General features: G+C 37.3%; 1 protein-coding gene across 1 annotated transcript in view; it reads left to right on the top strand.

Annotated features, from left to right (window-relative positions):
• The window catches only part of RAD54B (RAD54 homolog B), a 105,886-nt gene extending 81,957 nt beyond the window's left edge, over positions 1-23,929 (top strand). The window contains exons 10-16 of the mRNA XM_068525558.1: positions 3,622-3,912; positions 6,937-7,112; positions 14,673-14,934; positions 16,438-16,504; positions 16,696-16,893; positions 20,054-20,293; positions 23,898-23,929. Of these exons, the coding sequence (XP_068381659.1) occupies positions 3,622-3,912; positions 6,937-7,112; positions 14,673-14,934; positions 16,438-16,504; positions 16,696-16,893; positions 20,054-20,271 (1,212 nt within the window). The 3' untranslated portion in view covers positions 20,272-20,293; positions 23,898-23,929. The remainder of the gene's footprint in view (positions 1-3,621; positions 3,913-6,936; positions 7,113-14,672; positions 14,935-16,437; positions 16,505-16,695; positions 16,894-20,053; positions 20,294-23,897) is intronic.
• Positions 23,930-24,795: the final 866 nt, after the last annotated feature.

Raw genomic sequence — 24,795 nt, 5'->3', positions numbered from 1 at the left:
ACTTTTGTACTTTTCTACTGATGTTTTAGTTGGTTAGATTTACATTGTAATAGCAAGTGTGCATAGGAGTACTATTCTCTACTGACTGGAATATAAATTGGTACTACTGGAGGATAGTTTGGCAATATGTATCAAAAGCCTTAAAATTGGGTATAAAAATTTGCTGAGCATTTTCCATGAACTAGGAACTATATAAAAAATAATGATTGGGCTTTCCTGGTGGCACAGTGGTTAAGAATCCACCTGCCAATGCAGGGGACATGGGTTCGAGTCCTGGTCCAGGAAGATCCCACATGCCGCAGAGCAACTAAGCCCGTGCACCACAACTACTGAGCCTGCGCTCTAGAGCCTGTGAGCCACAACTACTGACACCCACGCGCCTAGAGCCCGTGCTCTGCAACAAGAGAAGCCACTGCAGTGAGAAGCCTGCGCACCTTGCGCACCACAATGAAGAGTAGTCCCTGCTCGCCACAAATAGAGAAAGCCCGCGTGCAGCAATGAAAACCCAACACAGCCAAAAATAAATAAATAAAATTAAAATTATATATATATAAAAGAAAAAATAATGATTTATGCATATATTTAATAGGATGGGAAATGTTTATGATACATTATTTAAAAATAAAATCACATTCATTTATTTACCCAACACTTACATATTAAATACCTAAAGTGGGCCTTTAATTGCTAAGTGCCAGACACTGGGGAATATGGTGATAAGCCAAACTGGTTGGTTGTTCCCATGAAGCTTTGTAGTTTGAGATCCTGTTTTTGTTACAAATAAAAATAAAACATCTAATATATTTACATATTTATACAAACAAAATGGTTTTGAAGATATACATAAAAACTCTTGGCAGCATTGGCTGTTTCTGGTTGATGAAAGTTGGCTTTAATTTTCTTATTTTTGCATAACTATATTTTCTGACCTTTCTCCAGTGAACCAATTATTTTGTAATAAAAATTGAGAATAGTTTTAAAATATAAGGGAAATTTTCTGTGATTTATATAGAAACAAATATGTACATATGGGATTTATTTTAAGCTTCCCTGTGAAGTTCTATACGCTCAAAAGATTCTATGTAGAGAATTTATTTATTTATTTATTTATATTTTTTGGCTGTGTTGGGTCTTCACTGCTGCGTGCGGGCTTTCTCTAGTTGCGGCGAGTGGGGGCTACTCTTCGTTGTGGTGTGCAGGCTTTTCATTGCGGTGGCTTCTCTTGTTGCGGAGCATGGGCTCTAGGTGCGCGGGCTTCAGTAGTTGTGGCATGTTGCCTCAACAGTTGTGGCTCGTGGGCTCTAGAGCTCAGTCTCAGTAGTTGTGGCGCACGGGCTTAGTTGCTCTGCGGCATGTCGGATCTTACCGGACCAGGGATCGAACCCATGTCCCCTGTATTGAAAGGCAGATTCTTAACCACTGCACTACCAAGGAAGTCCCCTATGTAGAGAACTTAAACATAAATTTCATTCATACTGTATTTTGACTTTAAAAATGTACTACTGGGCTTCCCTGGTGGCGCAGTGGTTGAGAATCTGCCTGCCAATGCAGGGGACATGGGTTCGAGCCCTGGTCTGGGAAGATCCCACATGCCGCGGAGCAACTAGGCCCATGAGCCACAACTACTGAGCCTGCGCGTCTGGAGCTTGTGCTCCGCAACAAGAGAGGCCGTGATAGTGAGAGGCCCGCGCACTGTGATGAAGAGTGGCCCCCGCTTGCCGCAACTAGAGAAAGCCCTTGCACAGAAATGAAGACCCAACACAGCCAAAAAAATAATGAATAAATAAATAATAAAAATAAAGGAATTCCGTTTAAAAAAATATATACTATTATTTAACGAACAATGTGTAATGATTTTGAAAGAGTCAGCAGTGCCTTGTGCCATTAATTTCTTGTAAGCTTGGTTTTAGGATCACTTACTTGTCAAAATATTTCCTTCCAAGAATTTGCTCTGTTAGTGCTTTGATAATGATTTTAAGACTACGTACTGTTACAGTCTTCTCATAAAAGCTTAGTTTCAGACAATTCGGTTTGTGGATTATTGATTTCCAGTGGTTCTCAATGGTGGCAATAGCCAAATAAACAAGGATTCGGAGACTGTGGCTTCACTGAATTAAATGATTATGCTAAACATTTAAAGAGATGATTGTTGATTTTTCTATTCTAAACTGTATTTCATTTATTTAGAAAAAATCTGAAGGGAAGCAATTAGTAAATGGTTAATCATTAAAAAATGTTTAATGTTCATTTAACTGCATGTTCTGGGTTGGCCGAAAGGTTCGTTTGATTTTTTCTGTAAGACTTGGCTCTAGTAGCGCTTAGTTGTCTTTAACTTCATTTGAAAGAATTTTGTTAGATGGTATTGTGACAGCTGTCATATCAGTGTGCATTAAAAAAAAAACTTACCAGAATTGGTGATCTTTTGTGTAGCCATTTTAATATTGAAGATGAAAGAGAACAGCAACATTTTCGGCATATTATTCTTTCTTATTTCAAGAAAGGTAAAAACACAACTGAAAGGCAAAAAGAGATTTGTGCAGTGTATGGAGAAGGTGCTGTGACTGATCAAACGTGTCAGAAGTGGTTTGCGAAGTTTCGTGCTGGAGATTTCTCGCTGGACGATGCTCCATGGTCGGGTAGACCAGTTGAAGTTGACAGCGATCAAATCAAGACATTAATTGAGAACAATTAATCAACATTAAACCACATGGTATAGCCGACATACTCAAAATACCCAAATTAAGCATTGAAAATCATTTGCACCGGCTTGGTTTTGTTAATCGCTTTGATGTTTGTGTTCCACGTAAGTTAAGCAAAAAAAAAAAAAAAAAAAAAAACCTTCTTGACCGTATTTCCACATGCAATGATCTACTTAAATGTAATGAAAACATTCCAGTTTCAAAACAAATCGTGACAGGCGATGAAAAGTGGATACTGTACAATAATGTGGAACGGAAGAGATCACGGGGCAAGTGAAATGAACCACCACCAACCACACCAAAGGCCAGTCTTCATCCAAAGAAGGTGATGTTGTGTATACGGTGGGATTGGAAGGGAGTCCTCTATTATGAGCTCCTTCTGGAAAACCAAACGATTAATTCCAACAAGTACTGCTACCAATTAGACCAACCGAAAGCAGCACTCGACGAAAAGCATACGGAATTAGTCAACAGAAAACGCATAATCTCCATCAGGATAACTCAAGAACATATGTTTCTTTGATAACCAGGCAAAAACTGTTACAGCTTGGCTGGGAAGTTCTGATTCATCTGCCGTGTTCACCAGACATTGCACCTTAGGATTTCCATTTATTTCAGTCTTACAAAATTCTCTTGGTGGAAAAAAATTTCACTTCCCTGGAAGACTGTAAAAGGCACCTTGAACAGTTCTTTGCTCAAAAAGACAGAAAGTTTTGGGAAGATGGAATTATGAAGTTGCCTGAAAAATGGCAGAAGGTAGTGGAACAAAATGGTGAATATGTTGTTCAATAAAGATCTTGGTGAGAATGAAAAATGTGTCTTTTATTTTTAACTTAAAAACTGAAGGAACTTTTTGGCCAGCCCAGTGGGTTTTTTGTTTTGTTTTGTTTAAAACACTTTTAAGTCTGCTGTTTTTCCATAGGAAGAAAAGGAGTTAGGAGAGAGAAGAGCAGCTGAACTTACTTGCCTCACTGGGCTCTTTGTCCTTAGAAGAACCCAAGAAGTCATAAACAAATATCTCCCACCTAAGATAGAGAATGTAGTCTTTTGCCGACCAGGAGCCCTACAGATTGAACTTTATCGAAAACTGTTGAATTCTCAGGCTGTCAGATTCTGTCTTCAAGGATTGTTGGAAAATAGTTCTCATCTAATATGTATTGGAGCTCTTAAAAAACTGTGCAATCACCCCTGCCTTTTGTTCAGCTCAGTAAAGGTAAGTAGTGTATGAACCTGTGTCAGGAATATGAGCTGAGAGTTCTATGTCATGTGAACCTAAGAGGGCAGATGGGACTAATCCCTGGGGTTGCATCTGTGGGTTTTCCAAAAGCTATGCAGCCTCTCCAGTGTGTTTCTTCTTTAGAGTTTATCCAGCCTTCTACTTGTTCTTCAGAGCATGCCCATATTCATAGGGCTGAACGAGGGATGAAATGGGCTTGAGGCTCTGCCTTCTAGAGTTGGTGCCCCCTGCCCTTTGGCGCCTCATCTAATGCTCGGTCCTGGTTTCCCTTCCTGTTTTATATTAATATAGCCAGTCAGTTTGTTTGGAGCTAACAAATACGAAATTTACCATTAAGAAATAATTTATTTTTTCCTCATTATAAAAGTAATACATGGTTGTTGTATGAAATCTATAAAATTCAAAAAATCACAAAGAAGAAAATAAAGATCATCTACTGGTTACAATGTAAATTGGTACAACTGGGAGACAGTTTGGCAATATGTATCAAAAACCTTAAAATTTTATGTATCTTGTGACCTGGCAATACCACTTTGAATAATTTGTGATAAAGAGATAAAGCTCTCCAGCCACAGAAAACCACATTTGGTATTAATAATCTTAGTTAATACTTATTAAACACCATGTACCAAACACTAAGTACTTTTCCAGTATTATTTTATTTATTCTTTACAAAATTCTATGGAGTAAGTACTATTATTACCATCCCCATTTTTTGGTGAGGAAACAGACTCAAAGATATGCATAAGTAGTCTTTTCTAGAGGAACTTAATTCTAATGATGCTATGCTTATTATTTAAAAATCTATTATTATTATTATTATTACTAAATAAATTGTGGGCATTTCCCCAAATTAGATGCCTTCTACAAGTATGATTTTTAATGGCTACATAGTTGAGCTGACCATTTGGATATTAATGAAAATAAGGCAGTTTGGGGTATAGTGAGAGTTTTCTGTTTTGGTGTTAGAACTAGGTATCAGTCCCTACTCTACTGCTTGTTTAACTAAAGGCAAGTTTAACCATGGCCAGGTTGTGTCTGTGAGGCTTAGCTTGTCTTAACTGAAAGACAGAGACAATAATAACTTCCTGATAATGTTATTGTGGCAATTTGATGAATTTTTATTACAACTATAACTGACCATTACAACTCATAACTGAAGAGTATTAGGTTGCAGAGAGTCAGAGAAGAGATTGCCCTGTCTAGTTGATGTGAGAAATCTAACTGGTAAATCTCTGTGATGTACCTCCATGCATCAGGCTGTCTTAGCATAAAGATATTATCTGTTAGTTGATTCTTAATTAGGATTATACATTACAGTCTTCAGGGAAGATTTTAAGACTACATTTGTCCAGCCTAGGCACATATGAGCCGATTCAGATTCTCTGAGAGTAGGACCCAGTCATGAAGATTTTAAGAAAGCTCTCCCAAGTGATTCTGATTATGTGTTCCTGGCTAAGAACTTGTGCATTAAGATCATTCATCTCCCTTGTATTTTGATTTAATATTCACCAGACAACTTTCTGCTAATGATTTGGCTTCCCCATGAACCTTTCATAGGACAGAATGCATAGACCAGTTGGTTTAAACAGGCAGGTCTCATTTATAGGTCAATAAATTTATATTCTGATTTATTCAGTCTCTTAATTTGGTTAGATGGCTAACCGAATGGCTCTTAAATGGCTCATTTCCCTAGAGCTTAAGCATATGCAAGTTTCTGAACATGAAAAGCTGTGGATTAGACCCTGGGTCTATGGTCCTTTGATAACCTCGCCAAGGTGTAGGCATTTTAGGAAACCTAACCCAAAGCAGCCAGCAACCATCTCTCCTCTCATGTATATCCCAGTTATGTAAATATCTTAGGGTTCCAAGTATTTTTAATCAAGTGACTTTACCCAAACATTGCTATGTTTTGGGAATAAGCCAGATTAAAAATAGTACTTTGTGCCCAGCATTTTATACTACTTGATTCACTGCCCTTAAGATGTTTCTAGTATTATTAAAGAAGGATTACAACACACATTAAAACATTAGGGAATTATTAAAAAAATATATAGTTAATTGAACAATTAAATAAATTCAAAGTTGAAATGTACTGTGTAACCATAAAATTTAAAAGCTCCCCAAAAGGGGGCATGTGAGTAATCAGGTGGAATTTGCATTGGGTCCTCAAGTATTTATAGGATTGGGATAATTGGGCAAAAAAAAGATGGCGCATTCCAGGCAGGGGTAGTAGGTTGAACAAAGTTTCAAGAACAATGATAAATCTGGTAAATGTGGGAGAGAGTGAGGAGAACGGCCAATCCCAGAAATTTTATCTAAAAAAGTGATGCAGTCATTAACAAATGTATTCTCCAGTATGTGTTCACATGTCAGCTAGGCAGTTTGAGGGGGAATTTCAGAGGTGGTGATAATCTCTTTGGAATAAAATTATATAAAAACTATTGGTAAAATAAACAAAATATTATAGATAACAATAGATTTCTCTGTTAACTTCTTGGCAGAATTGTTCCTTCTTTTAGAAGAAATTGATAAGATTGAGCGGACTGTTGTGCTTGATTTTGAGTATCACCTGGGAGGTGCTGTGTGAGCCTGCAAACTGGGAGAGAAAAGTAATAGCAGGGAGGGAAGGAGGGAAGAAGAGAGAAAAAGAGGTAGCAATGATGAGAAGTCTCAGGGTTTTGGAGAGGATAGATTTCCTAGAACTGTTTGACCTCTATTTTCCTCCTGTTTATTTCTCTGCTACCCACCTCCCCATCAGTCACACATCGGCAATGATACTGTGCTTGTGGGGTTCAGGGAGCAGGCATTTGGAGACAGCATTAGAACTGCTCTGTAATCAAAAATGACCAAATTGTGACCTATGGAGATTTACATAACAATTAGATTGGGCTTTTCAGGTAGCTGTTAATCTTCAGCTTTTTCCCCATAATTTTAGCATTTTTTTCCCTCCTGATTGAAAAAACATGAACCGGTGTTGACAGTCATCCTTTTGAACAGGAAAAAGAATGCAGCTCAACTTGGGATGAGAATGAAGAAAGGAATCTATATGAAGGCTTGATAAATGTGTTTCCCGCTGATTACAACCCGCTCATGTTTACTGAGGAAGAGTCAGGAAAACTACAGGTGCTGTCAAAGCTCTTAGCTGTTATCCACGAACTTCGTCCTGGTGAAAAGTAAGAAGTCAATTTAATAAACCACTTGTAAGTGCTTATGGAATTTCAGCTTAGACTCTGTCCTTATTCCCTCCCCTCACTGCCTCTTTTTGAAAAGAAGAAAACATTAAAGATAAGTTGTTTTCTTCTTTGGGGGCATGGTTAGCTCCCAGTCTTTTGTAAACTTATCATTAACAGTGTGTCTGTAAGTTTTTATTTAAGAAAAACTAAATGTAAATACATATATTTTAAAAACCCTAGAGATGTCTTTTGATATTATAACACCTAACTCGTTTGTTTATCACTTTCAGAATCCTTTGTTCTTTTTCTGTCCTGAAATGTTGATACTCCTGAGGGCTTTCTCTTCAGCCTCCTTCTCACTCTAAACACCCTTCCTGGTTTAGCTCTACTCCTCAGTTTCAGCTATCATCCACATAGTGTTGATTCAAAATCTGTATCTCTAGTCCAAGCCTCTCTTCTAGTTTCCACATCCTTCTTTCTATTTAATGGACATCTAAATCTGTCTGGACCTCAACTTCTCATGTACCAAACCAGCTTTATCATTTTGCCATTGCAAGACTGATCCTTTTTCATTATTCCTTGGCTTGATGAATGGTACCATAATGTAAGCAAAAAACACTCGTCATTCTAGACTTAACTTTTCTCCTTCATTTTCCCAATGTCATCAGTCACTACATTCTATTCTATTGATTTTATTTCTTTTTTTTTTAACATCTTTATTGGAGTATAATTGCTTTACAATGGTGTGTTAGTTTCTGCTTTATAACAAAGTGAATCAGTTATACATATACATATGTTCCCATATCTCTTCCCTCTTGCATCTCCCTCCCTCCCACCCTCCCTATCCCACCCCTCTAGGTGGTCACAAACCACCTAGCTGATCTCCCTGTGCTATGCGGCTGCTTCTCACTAGCTATCTATTTTACGTTTGGTAGTGTATATATGTCCATGCCACTCTCTCACTTTGTCACAGTTTACCCTTCCCCCTCCCCATATCCTCAAGTCCATTCTCTAGTAGGTCTGTGTCTTTATTCCTGTCTTACCCCTAGGTTCTTCATGACCTTTTTTTTTTTTTTTTTTTATTCTTAGATTCCATATATATGTGTTAGCATACGGTATTTGTTTTTCTCTTTCTGACTTACTTCACTCTGTATGACAGACTCTAGGTCCATCCACCTCACTACAAATAACTCAATTTCGTTTCTTTTTATGGCTGAGTAATATTCCATTGTATATATGTGCCACATCTTCTTTATCCATTCATCCGATGATGGACACTTAGGTTGCTTCCATGTCCTGGCTATTGTAAATAGTGCTGCAATGAATATTGTGGTACATGTCTCTTTTTGAATTATGGTTTTCTCAGGGTATATGCCCAGTAGTGGGATTGCTGGGTTGTATGGTAGTTCTATTTTTAGTTTTTTAAGTAACCTCCATACTGTTCTCCATAGTGGCTGTGTCAATTTACATTCCCACCAACAGTGCAAGAGGGTTCCCTTTTCACAACACCCTCTCCAGCATTTATTGTTTGTAGATTTTTTGATGATGGCCATTCTGACTGGTGTGAGATGATATCTCATTGTAGTTTTGATTTGCATTTCTCTAATGATTAATGATGTTGAGCATTCTTTCAACACTCCCTAACACCATACACCATTCCTTAATCTCAGGAATCCATTTCCTTTCAGGTACCAAGATTTTTTTTTAATAACTTTTAAATTTTATTTAAAAAATTTAATTTTAAAATTTTTAAAAATTTTTTATTGACGTGGAGTTGAATTATAATTTTGTGTTAATTACCACTGTACAGCACCAAGATTTTTGTTTTGATTCTTGTAATTACTGATTGGGTTGTGGTGGTCTCTTATAAACTATGTCCCTCTTACTTTAAATCCCATTGCATATCAATATTGCCCTAAATTATATTAAATACAAGTGTGAACATGTTACTCCTTTTCTTAAAAATCATTCAAAGATTCCTAGTTGCCTTCCAGAAATTTCTAAACTATGGCACATTGAGCAAGACTCTTCATGACCTGGGTGGTGCCTCCTTTTCCAACCTCATACCTCTTGACTCCTTGACACTTACCATATGGTCCAATCATACCATACTATTTGCAAAACCTGTAATTTGCTCTACTTCTCACTCTCTGTTCTTACCTGTTTCAGGTTCCTATGCCTGGTGTACCTCCACTTCTCATTCTTCTGGCCAACTTTCTCTTCTTTAAGACTCAGCTTGGATGCTTTCTCCTCTTAGAAGCCCCTGGCCTCATATTGAGTTAGATGCCCCTCTTCTGTACTCCCTTAGCATCCTGTACCTCCCTCTAATGGAGCTCTTCTCACGTTATATTGTAATCATTAGTTCTCTTCTGTGTCAGCACCTATAGTGCAGGGACTATGTCTTAATTATTCTTGTAGGAAGTATTCAAACTGTTTTTGAATTAAGGCAAAAATACAGAGAAAAGATTGCAAAATAATAATTATATTTAATTGTCAAGGAAGCTACTTAACCTCTTTGGAGCATTAATAGTATCATTTGACTTGTGAAAATTTTTAGATTTATTTTTCATAATAATGAAGTGACTAAAATAAGGAAACTTTCTATGAACTCTTTAATACAGTTGATTAAAATGTTTTATTAGATAATATTTTATATATACAAGAGTGTGTAATGTATGTATATATATGCAGACTGTGACCCAGTTTGAACTTAGAGTATGAACTTTTAGTTAGACTTTTATTTGCATCTTGTCTTCACTGGATTCTGTTTTTCGTTTTTTTCTGAACATGGGATAGGTGGTTATTGTTGGACAAGGAATATGAGTGAACAGAATTTTAGAGGAAATGAGAAGAGATCAAGTGTGACTGTAGGTGTGAGAATTTATCCTTGAAGATGTTCTAGAGGAAAGTTCCCCTCTTGTGGTGGGAAGGAAGGAATGAGGAAGAAAAATATAATTTGGGGGTAGGGGTTGGGTTGGAGTCATTTTGACTGCTTGTGGATCCTAAGAAAACTGAATCCTGCCTTGTCCGATGAAAGAAGAAGTAGCACTTCCATCAGTGGCACAGACTGTTCTGTTGCTTCACATTATCTGAAGAGATGGACCTTTCTTTTTAAATTGTGATAAAATACACATAACATGAATTTACTATCTTAATTATTTCTAAGTGTATTGTTCATTAGTGTTAGGTATACTCACACTGTTGTGCAACCAATCTCCAGTACTCTTTTCATCTTGCAAAACTGAGCTGTACCCATTAAATAACAACTCCCCATTCCTGCTTTTTCCCAACCCTTGGCAACCACCCGTCTACTTTCTGTCTCCATGAATCTGACTACTGTAGGTACCTTATATAAGTGAAATCATATGATGTTTTGTCTTTTTATGACTAGCTTATTCTACTTAGCATAGTGTCCTCAAAATGCATCCATGTTGTAGCATGTCAGAATTTCTTTCCTTTTTAAGGCTGAGTAATGTTCCACTGCATGTATATAACATTTTGTTTACCCATTCATCTGTCGATGGATAGTTGGGTTGCTTCTGCCTTTTGACTATTATGAATAATGTTGCTGTGAACATGGGTGTACCAACACCTTTTTGAGACCCTGTTTTCAATTCCTTTGGATATATGTCCAGAAGTAGGATTGTTGGATCATATGATAATTCTCTTTTTATTTTTTTGAGGAACCTCCATAATCTTTTTCGTAGCAGCCACACCATTTTACATTCTCACCAACAGTGGACAAAGGTTCCAATTTCTCAACAACCTCGCCAGCATTGCTATTTTCTGTTCTGTTTTGTTTTGTTTTTGACAGTAGCCATCCTAACGGGTGTGAGATGATATCTCATTGTGGTTTTGATTTGCATTTCCCTAGTAATTAGTAATGTTGGGCATCTTTTGATGTACTTGTTGACTATTTGTATATTTTCTTTCAGAGATGTCTATTCAAGTCCTTTGCCCATTTTTTTTAATTGGGTTGTTTTTTTTTTGTTGTTGTTGTTAAATTGTAGCCCCCCTTTTTTTCTTATGGCCAGTTGGGTATAGAGGCCAGGTTTTCCACATCTGAGCTGCCTATGCACAAACATCTCCTAACCCTTTAAAATATGTAGCTAGAAGTTGCTCACAGTGTTTTACTTCAGGGATAGTATTACTGTCTACACCTGACCTACTGTGTTATTGTTAACTAGAACTGGATAGTTCTATTTTAGGTCTTTAGGCAGAACTCGTCTACAGTGCTTTTGTGCATATTGAGATGAATTAGAATTGGGTGGAGGTGTATCTGAGAACTCCTGGCTTGTCTGGCTGGTGGCCCTTTTATGGAATTTTTAAAAAGAATACTTCAAAATTTAAAAAGTTCCTCTTCCCTCCTGGCTGTTGCATTCACGCACTAGGCTTCACGGCTTGGAGAGTAGAGTTCATGCCAAATTCCACCCCCCGTGCATCTCTTGGTTGGACACTCTTGTGCTGGGTGCAGCTTGCACTCTACCTGACATGGCAGCCTTGCCTACAGATTTCAACTCTTTTCAGGGACAGTATTGTGACCATAAAAATAATAGCCTTGTTTGAAAGTGGTATGTATGTGGGGGGGGGGGGGCTCTAGACCTCTGGAAGGGGATTGTCCAAGACTCTTTACCAAGATAGTCACCTATCCCATCAATCTACATCTAGCCTTGTAAGAACTTGTTGGGGGAAAATATTCTAAAGCCAGATTTCCTCCAGTCCAGTAAAGTTGTATCAGAAAAACTATGTTTAGATAATGTTATTCATCCCTGTAATAGTATAGAAAAGGAAGGAAAAAATGACTGAATTATTAGTATAGGAATTTTGGCAGATTGCATAAATGGTCTTAAATTCTCCCTCCCTATATCCATGTTCCTTTGCTGGGTAACTTTGGGTGATCTACCATTCTGACTCTGAGCTCAGCCACGTGACTTGAATTGGTCCATGAGGTGCTGGCAAACATGGCACAAGAAGAGGCTTGAAAAGATCTTGTGCAGTGGGGCTTGTCCTCCTTTGTGCTTCCTGGAAACTTTCTGTCACCATGTGAATAAGCCTGGGCTAGCCTGCTAGAGGGTAAGAGACCTGAGAAACTCAGCTGAGGCTTCCCAGCCGAGGCCCCTCACCAGTCAGCCAGTTCCCAGTCCACTTGGCAGCTGACTGCAGATGCTTGAGTCAGCACAGCCACGACCAGCAGAGGGACCTCTTAGCTGAGCCCAGCCCAAGTTGCCAACCTACGGAATTGTGAGCTAAATATAAAATAAATGGTTGTTGTTTTAAGCCACTGAGTTTTGGTTTGGTTTGTTATGTAGCCAAAGGTAACTGATACAGGAATACAAATATACATTATCTTTACCTTGTTAGCATAGATAATTAAGAGAATTCTAACTGTTAAACATTTGCCTTATTTTTAAAATTTCTAGTGCTAATAATTATCCCACTAGTTATAAAACTTGGAGGAAATATTCCTGATCTGTTTTTTATTTTTTGCTTCATTATCAAACTTTAGCTATTAGATAAATTCTGCTTTTACTTTTTACCATATTTTATTGTTTAAAATTTTTATTTTATCAAAATGTTAAAGGGCTTATCATTAAAAAAAACAGGAGTTCATAGTTCCATCTCTCCCCCTTTGCATCCTGTTTCTCAGAGGCAATCACCAGCTCCCATAGTATGTCGCCAGACCATGTACTTATACGGCTATCTCTTGTCTTTTCCATATTTTCTTCAAGAAAACTCTAGCAATTTTTCTTCATTCTTTATACATTGAGTTATAATCTTTTTTTAAATATGATAATGCTTTTTAATAGCTTCCCATGGCTTTTATTTTATTTTATTTATTTATTTTTTGGTGGCACGCAGAACTTCCCTGACCAGGGATTGAACCCTTGTCCCCTGCAGTGGAAGCGCAGAGTCTTAAACACTGGACCACTAGGGAAGTCCTGAGTTATAATCTTGATGTGCCTTAATATGGATCATGTTTTCACTTATTGAGCTGAAAACTCTATAGTAAGTCGTTTTAATCTGAAGACTCCATGTCTGGGAAGCAGTCTCTTTCTCAAAACAATTTTCTTTTGTTTTATCTGGAATTTCTGTCAGTCATATATTGAACCTCGTGGATTGATTCTATAATTCTTTTATCTTTCCTCTCCTATTGGTCATAACTTTTCCTTTTTAATCTATTTCCTGGAAGATTCTCTTTTTTTCTTCTAAATCTCCTATTAAATTTTTATTTTGGCTGTCATTTTAAATTTCCAAGATAATTTTCTTATTCTTGATTGTTCTTTTTTATTGCCACCTCTTCTTGTGAATGCTATCTCTTATATGAGAGTATTAATTATTTCCTTAAAATTGTCTTCTGTTTTCTCCGTTGCTCTGTTTTATTCATGTTTCTTTTTTTCTGTTTATTTGTTTTGGTTTCTATTTTTCGTGTTGGAGGCTGGCTTCAAGTAGCTGGTGGCCCTTGGTGTCCATTTATATTTAAGAGTAAGGCAGTAAAACACTAACTGAATGCTCTGTGTGCATGGGCAGGGCTTGTGGACTGCTGACCTGCATTAGGTAACAGGTAGGGAGCTGGCTTTTTTATTTGGGAATTCCCTATCTGTGGACCTTTTCTCTGGGGTCATTCAAATAAGTCATTCCAGAGATGAATCTTCCAATAATATCTTTCTTGGGGTGTGGAATGTGAGAGGAATGCTTGGCTGCTGGTGTTCTGGGAGTTGGCAGAAAAAGCGGACTGGGATCTTACCATCCATTATGCAGACTTTCATTTTGGTTTGTCACTATATCCCTGCCTTCTAGAGTTCCCTGGTCTAAGTTTCTTTGGTTTACTTTCTCCAGAGAATAAACATTCTAGTTGAGAAAGAAAAGCCAACTAGTTACATGGGATGAGGGCCTGGGTTCTACTTACCAGTGCTCTTGTAATAGCTCCAGTCTAAACTCCTTTCTTCTGAGCTGCCTTTACGAGATTCTATGGTGTGAATGAACTTGTACCTGTTTCTTATTGGAATCCCTCTCTTTGAGCACTTAAGTTTCACTTTCTCTGCACTCCTAAGCAGGTCACCATTCCACTATTCTCTGTTTTCATATATAAATGTCTCCTGTTTCATTAAAGATAGAGTTTGTATTTCTGTTTCTTATTCTCCTGCTGTTCTTAGGGTGACTTAAGAGAGGTAAAGAAAGCAGAAAGGTCTTTACTCCACTATCTTGATGCTGGAAGTCTCTTAGATATTGACTTTTATTTTTTGGCCACGTGGCTTGTGGGAATCCCAGCTCCCCAACCAGGGATTGAACCTGTGCCCTTGGCAGTGAAAGTGCAGAGTCCTAACCACTGGATGGCCAGGGAATTCCCTCTTAGATACTGATTTTAAAATTGAATTTGAAGGAGAATCTGTGTTTTAATTGTACAAGGTCATTGTTGGATGTTCTATAAATATCAGTGATAGTATTATCATGGTATTTTCCTTCAATTAAAAAAATCTAATATTGCTTTTAAATTGTGTATAAAGATTCTTTCTTTCTTTTTTTTTTTTTTTTTTAAGATTCTTTCTTTTTGCTTGACAGGGTGGTGTTGGTATCCAACTATACACAAACCTTGAATATTTTACAAGAAGTATGCAAGCGTCATGGATATGCTTATACAAGACTTGATGGACAAACACAAGTCTCTCAAAGGCAACAAATTGTTGATGGCTTTAATAGTAAATACTCTTCTGATTTTATTTTTTTGTTAAGTTCAAAAGCTGGTGGTGTGGGACTTAACCTTATTGGAGGATCTCACTTAATTCTCTATGACATTGATTGGAATCCAGCCACTGATATCCAGGTAGGACTGTTTATGCATTAAACAAACATTATAGAATGCCTATGGGGGATACGAGGATGATGATGATGTATAATAACTGCTGCATATTGAACCCTTATTTTATATCAGGCACTCTGCTAAGTGCTTTACATCTGTTTAATCTTCACAATAATCCTACAAGTGTGGATATTCTAAGCCCTGTTTTACAGATGAAGATATGGAAGCTTGTTCTCAGTCACATAGCTTACAAGAGGCAGAGCCAGGATTCACACCCAAACCTGTATGTCTCCAGGCTCTTATATACTGTGTAGTTGGGCCTTCAGGATCCTCATGACCATCAGGGGAAGACAATAAAGTGTTACAGGTGCTATGATCAGTGTTTGTGCAGAGTATGGTAAAGATATAAAATTAGCTTATTTAGGGAAATATTTCAGAAACAGCCTTTGGTTTTCTTCAGAATACAGTCCATTTTCATGTATTTTGAGATTTCTACCTATGGATTTGCACCTCATATGGTATCTGTGTTAGGATACCTGGAGACAACCCTCGGGTTCAGTGATTCACTAGAAGGACTCACAGAATCAAGAAAAACAGCTATATTCATAGTTAAGTTTTATTACAGTGAAAGGATACAGACTAAAATCAACACAGTTAGAAGGTGCATAGGGTAGAGTCCAGGAGAGACCAGGCACAAGCTTCCAGTTGTCCTTTCCCACTAGATTTGTATGGAACAACACTTAATTTTCCCAACATTAATGAGTGACAACACATATGGAATATTGTCAACCAGAGAAGTTCACTTGAGCCTTGGTGTCCAGAATTTTTGTTGGAGGTCAGTCATGTAGGCATGGATACCTGTGTGACTGACCTTAGTTGCTCAGTCTCTGATCTCTGCAGAGGTCAACTGGCCCAAGTCCCCACCTAAATCACACTGTTAGCATAAACTACTTGGTGTGGCCCAAGGCTCCAGGTAAACTAAGATGCTCTTATCAGGCAGGATATTCCAGGGCTTCCAGGAGCTGGTTGAAGGCCAGACTTTTCTTTGGAATGTGCAAGGTTTCAACATCAACCTTTTACTGTACAGTATCACTGATAAATCCTAAAACTACAGAGATCTATCTAGAGCCTGAGCTGATTGCAGGTATCCTAGGGATTCCTTAGGGGTGAATCATTAGCCTCTTGGACTGAGAATAAACCCTCCATGCTATGCTATACTTGATTCTTCGCATTCTTACTGCCCAAACTCGCTGTCCCGTTTTTTGATGCAGATAGACCCTCTCACTGTTGCATGGCACCCTGTAATTATTTTACAGTACCACAATGAGTGTTCATTCATCCCTTTCTTTATCCCGGCAAAAAAATTTGAAGTGGAGAATGCTTAGGTATGCCTGGGCTTTGCTTTTTGAAGCTGTAAGTGAAACCTAGAATTCCTAATCTTAAATGTATTAATGCAAGTTGCTTATGTGGGAAGGGTTATTATTAGTTTCTACTTGTACTCTCAGAATTCTCATTAATTTTCTATAGGCAATGTCTAGAGTGTGGAGAGATGGTCAGAAACATCCTGTACATATTTACAGACTCCTAACCACAGGTAATAACCCTTCAGTATGACAAAAATGTATTCCCTTTGAATAATTAAAGATTTTTTTTTTTTGTTAATCTGTGCTTCAGTATCAGGAGTACTGTTATTTTGTTAGCTAGTGTACTAATAAACATGCTTTACCCTACAAAAATAACAGATGTAAAGATCTGAAGGAAATCTAATGAATGTTTTCTCTTCAGGTACAATAGAAGAAAAGATCTATCAAAGGCAGATCAGTAAGCAAGGTCTTTCTGGGGCAGTTGTAGACCTAACCAAGACATGTGATCATATTCAGTTTTCAGTAGAAGAACTTAAAAATTTGTTCACATTACATGAAAGTTCACGTTGTGTTACTCATGACCTGCTTGACTGTGAATGTACAGGAGAAAATGATACAGGTTAGTTGTATTTTAATTGTTATGATGGTAAAGTTAATTAGTCTCTCTTTAGTAGTTGAAAATATTTAAATACAGAATAACTAAAATATTTACCCCTTGCATATGTTAGTTTTCTTTTTTCCTCATGTCACAGGGCAGCTGCCACATGGGTATTTGAGAAAATTTTAGTTAGAACCTTATCAGTTCTCTCAATTTAGCTTCTTATTTCCGAATCAGTTGTGAAAAATTTGGCCTATTGGTAAAATCTTTCAAATCCTGATAATAATGACTTCAGAATTAGGGAAATGTTTTTAATCCTTATTTCTATTTCACAAAAAACATAACACTTGACAGAATAATCCTCCTGTTTATTTTGTGTAGAACTTATTCCTAATGAGGTCATATTTTCTGGGGCAGTAAGCATGGGCTGCCATACTTCTTGCTTCTTGCTTCATGCACTGCTTGTGCTGCTTAAATGAGGCTGAAAGCGTCAACCCTCCAGAATTAATACCATTCAGATAGGTACTGGATCAGGAGTAGGACTTGAGCAAGCAATGTCCAGTAGTTGGAAGTCACTTGATTGTGTTGAGATGGGTTTAAGAAGTAAAACTGTATGAGACTAACATGGAAGAATTTACATTTTATATAATCCACACTCATCTTCTCTATAGTATGTTTTTTCCATTTTAGTAATTTCTTCTCTTATTATTTCTCTTTTCCCCTGTATTTATCTAATTTTTTTTTTTCCTTATTTTCTAAAGTTGAATCCTTAACTTAATGGTTCTCAGTCCTCTTTTCTGAAATGGGAATTTAAGGCTGTAAATTTTCCTCTAAGCTGAATCTCATAATTTTGATATGCAGTCTTTTTATTATTCAGTTCTAAATATTTTTTTTTCCATTATAATTTATTCTTTGGCTCATGAGGTATCTAAAAGTATGTTTTAAAATGTATTTTAGTTTTTGTTATTGAATTTTGGCTACTGCACTGTAGTCACAAATATGGTCTGCATATTGATTCTTTGGAAACTATAGAGACTTGGTGTGTGGCCTGGTGTGTTTACTTTGTAAATGTTTTTGTACATGAAAAGCATGTGTATTCTCTTAATTACTTAGTTTAGAGTTCGCCATATTAGTCAAATTTTCTGTTACTGAATTAGTGTTTTCTTATTTTACAGATTTAAAAATTTACTAATTTAACTGAAAAATTGGTAATATATTCACCTATCTCAACTATTTAAAAATATAAAATGTATATGGTGAGAACTCTTCCTCCCATAATGCCGTCATCTGCCTAGTTTCTAGTCCTGCTACCCTTTGCGAAACCAGTATTATTAGTTTTTTGTGTATCCTTCTAGATAAACTTTTATGCATATGCAAGGAACTCTTGCCCAGTTTTCCCCCCAATAAAGGGTAGTGTAATATGTGTATAGTTCTGTACCTGTTTCATTGAATAGTATCTTGAGATCTTCCCATATCATTAAAGAGTTTCCTCATCTTTTTTTCTCTCAGCTATATAATCCTCCCTTGTATGAAGAGACCATAATTTATTCATCTGACCTTACAGCTGTATAATTAGGTTCTTTCCAGTCAGTATATATCTTTATTCGTACATCTTTTTCCATATATTCAAATATCTCTATAAGGTAAATTATCAGTGTTGCTGTGTCAGAGAATATGTGCATTTGTAATTTTGATAGATCTTGCTAAGGTGCCCTCCACTGGGGGTTGTATCATTTATACCCCACCAACAATACACTATTTCCCCACAGCTTTACCAGTTTAGGATTATCAATTGTTTGGATTTTTGCCAATCTGATAGTAAAAAAATGGTATATTGGTCTAGTTTTAATTTAATTTAACTTTATTATGAGTGAAGTTGAGTGTATTTTCCTATGGTTAAGAGCTGTATTTCCTTTATGTGAACCACCTACTCATATCATTTGCCCATTTTTCTATTGATGACCTAATTCTTTGTTAGACATATCTGTTATTGAAAGAGATATGTTAAAATCTGACAGTATGACAGTGGATTTGTCAGCTTCTTGTTATTCTGTCAATTTTTGCTTTATACATTTTGTATCTTCTTTGTAAAAATTTTTTCATTATTGTTTATTTATTTTATTATTATGTAGTGATTGCTTTATCCCTGATGTCTTTTGCTTTCATTTTGTCTTTAGTTAATATATTACACTGACTTTTTAAAATTTTTATTGGAGTATGGTTGATTTACTATGTGTTAGTTTCAGGTGTACAGCAAATACACTGACTTTCTTATTGTTAGTATTTGTCTGGTATATCTTTTTCTATTCTTTTACCTTGAATCTTTCTGTGTCCTTATGTTTTAGGTATCTTTCATGTAAATAGCATGAGGCTGGATTTTCTTTTTTATCTAGTCTGATGTTCTCTTCTATAAAGATTTAATTTTATTTATTTTTGACTGTGTTGGGTCTTCATTGATGCACGCGGGCTTTCTCTAGTTGCGGCGAGCGGGGGCTACTCTCTGTTGCAGTGCATGGGCTTCTTATTGCGGTGGCTTCTCTTGTTGCAGAGCAGAGGCTCTAGGCACGTGGGCTTCAGTAGTTGTGGCACGAGGGCTCAGTAGTTGTGGCTCACGGGCTCTATAGTGCAGCCTCAGTAGTTGTGGCGCAGGGGCTTAGTTGCTCCGCGGCATGTGGGATCTTCCTGGACCAGGGCTCGAACCCGTGTCCCCTGCATTGGCAGACGGATTCTTAACCACTGCGCCACCAGGAAAGCCCTTGCTGCAGAATATTAATGAGTTTGATTATGGAGTGTTAAACCCACATTGTTACAGTTATATTCTGAATTTGGAAACGTATCTGGCCCCACAGGCTTTTAGATAGGAATTGCGGACCTGTAATACATCTCTTTGGATGATCATTTGTTTAATGTGTATTCCTCCTGCTAGACCATAAAGTCCTTGAAAACAGAAACCATGTCTATTTTTGTTCACCATTTTGGCCCCCGTTGCTCAAATCAGCACATTGTAAACAATTTGTAAATATTTGTAGAAGGAATGAATTAATTGAATTTGCTTATTTTAGCATAAACCATGGTGATCAAATGTAACAAGTCATATAAACTCATTATATATTTAAAAAGTATTGTATGTAATAGGATATTGATTGACCTAAGGATTTTCTCATTGTTTTACTTACTTCAGGTGATTCATTGGAAAAATTCCCTGTCTTTAGAAATTGTCAGCTTGGTACACATCAACAGAAGTCTGACTCCCTGAAACCTGTCTCCATGTCACAGCTGAAGCAATGGAAACATTTTTCTGGAGATCATTTAAATCTTACAGATCCTTTTCTTGAAAGAATAAGAGAAAATGTGTCATTCTTTTTTCAGAATATAACCAATCAAACTACTGCTATATAACCCCCTTTAAAAAATTAATCTAGTAAGTAAACGTAATTTTGGAAAACAAATAGAATTATTTTAATTATAATAATATATTTTATTGCAAAGTATATTATAGTTTTGATATAATAATCAAAACTGAGTTTAATTTTTGTATATATTCTTAAATATTGAAACATTAAAGACATACTTCTATCATCCTATAATTGTTTATTCATAATTCCATAATTCATGCAGTTTCATTAAGTAATTTCTAAGGAATTTTCATAAGGAATATTAAAAGGTAAAACGCCCAGTTTCTATCTTTGGGAAATCTAAACTGATTAGGAATATTAGACATAGATGTGGGAGACAACTGAAAAATTTGATAAATTTAAGCTATAGCTCAAAGGAGAAAGAGAATCAGAAACTAGGATTGCTAATGCTGAAGATTCAGTTGGATATAATAGTTGCTGCCGGGCAGTTTGGGTGAGAATGGTCCGTGGGTCGTGGCAGGACGGGGAGGAGTATTGGACACTTCAAAGCACCGGTTTCTAATCTGGGACTTCAGACTGTAAAGCCATGTCCACCAAGCATTGTTTGTACACTGGATAATGGTACAGCTACCATCATCTCAAGGGGTTTCTGTAGTAATTTTTGACATTAAATAGAAAGTTTTAATGTACAAAGCAAGCTTTAGACGACTGAAGTCTGCAAGAAGAAAGGAGTTACTCATTTAATCTTCAATTGGGGTTTCTGTAATCAGCTTTTGCTTCCTTTTAGGGAAATTTCTTTTAGACTGAATATTGTCTTGAGGTGTTGAATAAAGACTCAATTGTGTATCACCAGATCTGAGTTCTTTAGATCTGTAGTGCCATGCCTGGGCATTTGTACATCTAGGACTCATGAACTGGCAGTTTGGGGATCAAGTTTGTCGGTAAGGAAGTAGTCAACTAATAAAAAGCAAAAATGATGTTTCTTGGCCCTATGTATATGCCTCTTATATGAGGCTTTGCATATAAAACGTCTTTCAATATGTATCTTGCATCACATATTCTCAGGTGTAAAATCTTAAAAAAAAAAACGATAAGAGACTAGCAACTTTATTGTCTATCTTAACTGTAGTGGATACTAGGGTGTATTGCCCAGATTGCCCCCTTCAGGACCAATGTGCTCATTTACCCAGCTATTGGGAGTGCTGCCTCTGACCACTCATAGCCAAATCTCTGCCTAAGAATATCCCACAGCTGAAAGGAGCTGCCTCGCTCAAGGTTACCCTCCCTCCCCTGGGTGGCTGGCATCCAGTGATTTGTTGATGCAGGGTAGAAAGGCCCAGCCTCCTTGCCTCAATTTGGGACAACCCTTCAGGATCATTCCAGCTCCAGAGCTCCTCAGTTGAGGCCGGTGTTGCAGCTTCATTGCAGTTCAGCTTGTCTGTCTTTCCAGGCCTCCTTCCTTCAGTGCCTTACAGATATCGTGTGTTATAAGTTTTGCTTTATACCACATTTGAAAAATAGACCACGACAAAATGAATTACTATTTGTACATTCACAGTGTTGTACAATCATCACTACTATCCATTTCCAGAAGAGAGTTCTCTTCTTAATGTGTCCCTTCCCAACACTCAAGGCCTCTATCCCAGCAACTCCCTAGTTGACAAATGCAGTGAACTCTTTGCAGTCTTTATCTTGACTTCTGTTCACATTAGGTATTGGTAAACTTGAAATTCCTGCCTTTCTTAATTTTGATTAAATGATTAAACTCATTTGTCATTCCACAGATATTTATTGAGTACCTAGTACATGCTGGACATTGTCTTAGGGGTTATGCATATAACAATTAAATAGGCAAAGTCTCTGCCTTCATTGTGCTTTCATTCTAGCACTGTGAGAATAATACACATATATAATATTGCACATGGTGGTAAGTGCTATGAAAAGAAATAAGCAGAATAAGGGAGATACTAAACAAGGTGGGGATGGGGATTGCTATTTATATAGGGTGGATTTATGCAGAGACCTGAAAAAAGTGAGGGATTGAGAACCATGACATTCTCTGGAAAAAAGTGTCCCAGACAGAAGGAACCACAAGTGCAGAGGTCCTGAGACAGGTGAAGGAATGTTCGACATATCTGAGAAACAGCCAGAGGCCGTGTGGAGAAAGTAAGAAGCAAGTAAGAGCTGAGGTGAAAGAGGTAATTGCAATGGGGGATCAAATGTTACAGGGCATTGAAGACCACTTTGAGGGCTTTAGTTTTACTCTCAGGGAGATGGAAAACCTCTGGAGATTGAGCCAAGGAAAGTCATGATCTGAGTTGCTCTGTGATGAGAACAGACTGTGGTGGAAACAATGAGATGAGTTAGGAGGCTCTTGCCATAATCCAGTCAAGAGGTGCTGATGATCTAGACCAAGTGGTAGCAGGGCAGTGTTGAATTCTGGATATTTTAGAAGGCAAGGCCAACAAGATACGTGAATGGATTGAATGAAAAGTATAAGAAAAAGAGAAAAATCACGAGTGATCTTGGAATCATTTGGAATGATCCAAGGTTTCTGGTCTGAGCCAAAGGAGAAATGGAGTTGCCAGTTACTGAGATAAGACTGGGAGAGGAGAGGTTTGTGGGGGAAAAGTACAAGTTCACATTTGATTATGTCAAGTTTGATAGGCCTATTAGATATCCAGTGGAGATGTCAGATAAGCAGTTTGGTACATGAGTTGAATTCAGAAGCATTGGTCAAGGCTGGAGATAAATTTAGGATTTGTCAGCATGTAGATGGTATTTAATAAAGTCATGAGATTGGAGGATATTACCTAGGTAGTAAGTGTAGCTACAAAAGAGATGGAACAAATATTATAGTGATAAAAATTATAATGGCTAATATTTATTAAGTGTTTATTACTGTGTTCTAAATGCTAAGTGCTTTCCATGCATTAGCAACCTATGACATAGGGTTAGTATTGTCTTAGATGAATTGAGTTTTCCTATCTGTTCAATGATATGTCCAAGGGTAGTTGTGAAGCTTAAATGAAATAATATATGGCCAGCCAGGTAGAGGAATATTATCTTTTTATTTTTTATTTTTTTATTGAAGTATAGTTGGTTTACAATGTTATGTTAATTTCAGGTGTACAACAGAGTGATTCAGTTATACATATATATCTATTCTTTTTCAGATTCTTTACCATTATAGACTATTACAAGATACTGAATATAGTTCCCTGTGCTATACAGTAGGTCTTTGTTGTTTATCTATTTTATATATAGTCATGTGTATCTGTTGATCCCAAACTCCTAATTTATCCCTCCCCACTCCCTTTCCCCTTTGGTAACCATAAAGGTGTTTTCTGTGTCTGTGGAGAAATATTATCTTGCCTGCATTTGGAAAAACACGTGTTAATATTTGGGTGAGCCTTTCCAGACCGTGGGTGTTGGTTGCTGTCAAAGTGTAATGGAGGAAGAAAAATGTGGAATTTTGGAGACCATCTGCGAGGGAAGGGTGAGGGGAGAATACGGAGGGACTCTGGGACTGGGTTAGATAAGGGAAACTCTCTGTGATGAGAACCAGGGAGGATATTTGAATTACAGTTGTTCTCCAGTTGGTTGTTTGCTAAGTAGTGTGGAAACTAACGTTCCCTTCTTCTCTGCCCCATCCTGAAATCTTGCCAGAATTTCAGAAGAGAGGCTGAGTTTGGTGAGGGAATCCACGTGACATGGGACAAAGGCAGCGTGCATGACACAGGAGCCCAGAGCGTGAGAAGCACAGTGCCCAGCCCTTGGGAATCGAGGAAGCCTTTGGGACTCTGGCAGGCCGGAGGTTTGCGGGGGTCCAAACTCATTGAACGCAGGTGGTAAAGAGTACGTGCTAACATCTGGGTTACACATACAAAGCACCTCTTCTGTGGTAGATACTCAATTTATAAAAAATTCTCTTCTTTTGTCCATCATCTACTCCTAGTCCGTTCCTCTGCTATGTAGCATTTAACATAGTTTGTAACTGTTTATTTACCTTTCTCCCTCTCATGCTAAGCTGAATTCTTTGAGGACAGGGATTTTATCTTATTCATCCTAGTATCTCAGTACCTTGTATAGTCCCTGGTACAAGACAGCTACTTTTAAGTAAGAAATGAATGAATGAATGAATGAATACTTCATTGTTTTTCCCCCTTAGCCGCCATGATCGGGTTCCTTGCTCAGAGATCTCAGTTCCAGGGTATTTTTTAAGCCAATCTCTGAGCATGGAGCTGTGCTTGACACTGAAGAAGGCAGAGCCAGCGATTTTTTTTTTCCCTTCTGGCAGCATAGAGATGTCCCTTTTTGATTCCATTATTTCCATCAATCTGCTGCACGAGCTGACAAAAGCTGTCAGCACAATGGGTATTATTTGAGTCACATACGTGATTCATTTCTAATTACACAAATACACCTTTGATACATATTCATGTGAAAATCTTCTTGCTCTAAATGACAACATAAATACATTTTAATCACGTTCTCATTAGGACTGAATCACTAATGATGAATTAAATCGTGAGCAGCTCTGATCTGTAGAATTCAACTTCCCAAC

Source organism: Eschrichtius robustus, chromosome 17, assembly GCF_028021215.1.
Source record: "Eschrichtius robustus isolate mEscRob2 chromosome 17, mEscRob2.pri, whole genome shotgun sequence".
Taxonomy (NCBI): Eukaryota; Metazoa; Chordata; class Mammalia; order Artiodactyla; family Eschrichtiidae; genus Eschrichtius; species Eschrichtius robustus.
The sequence above is the reverse complement of the archived record's forward strand: the minus strand, read 5'-3'. Positions and strand labels throughout refer to the sequence as shown.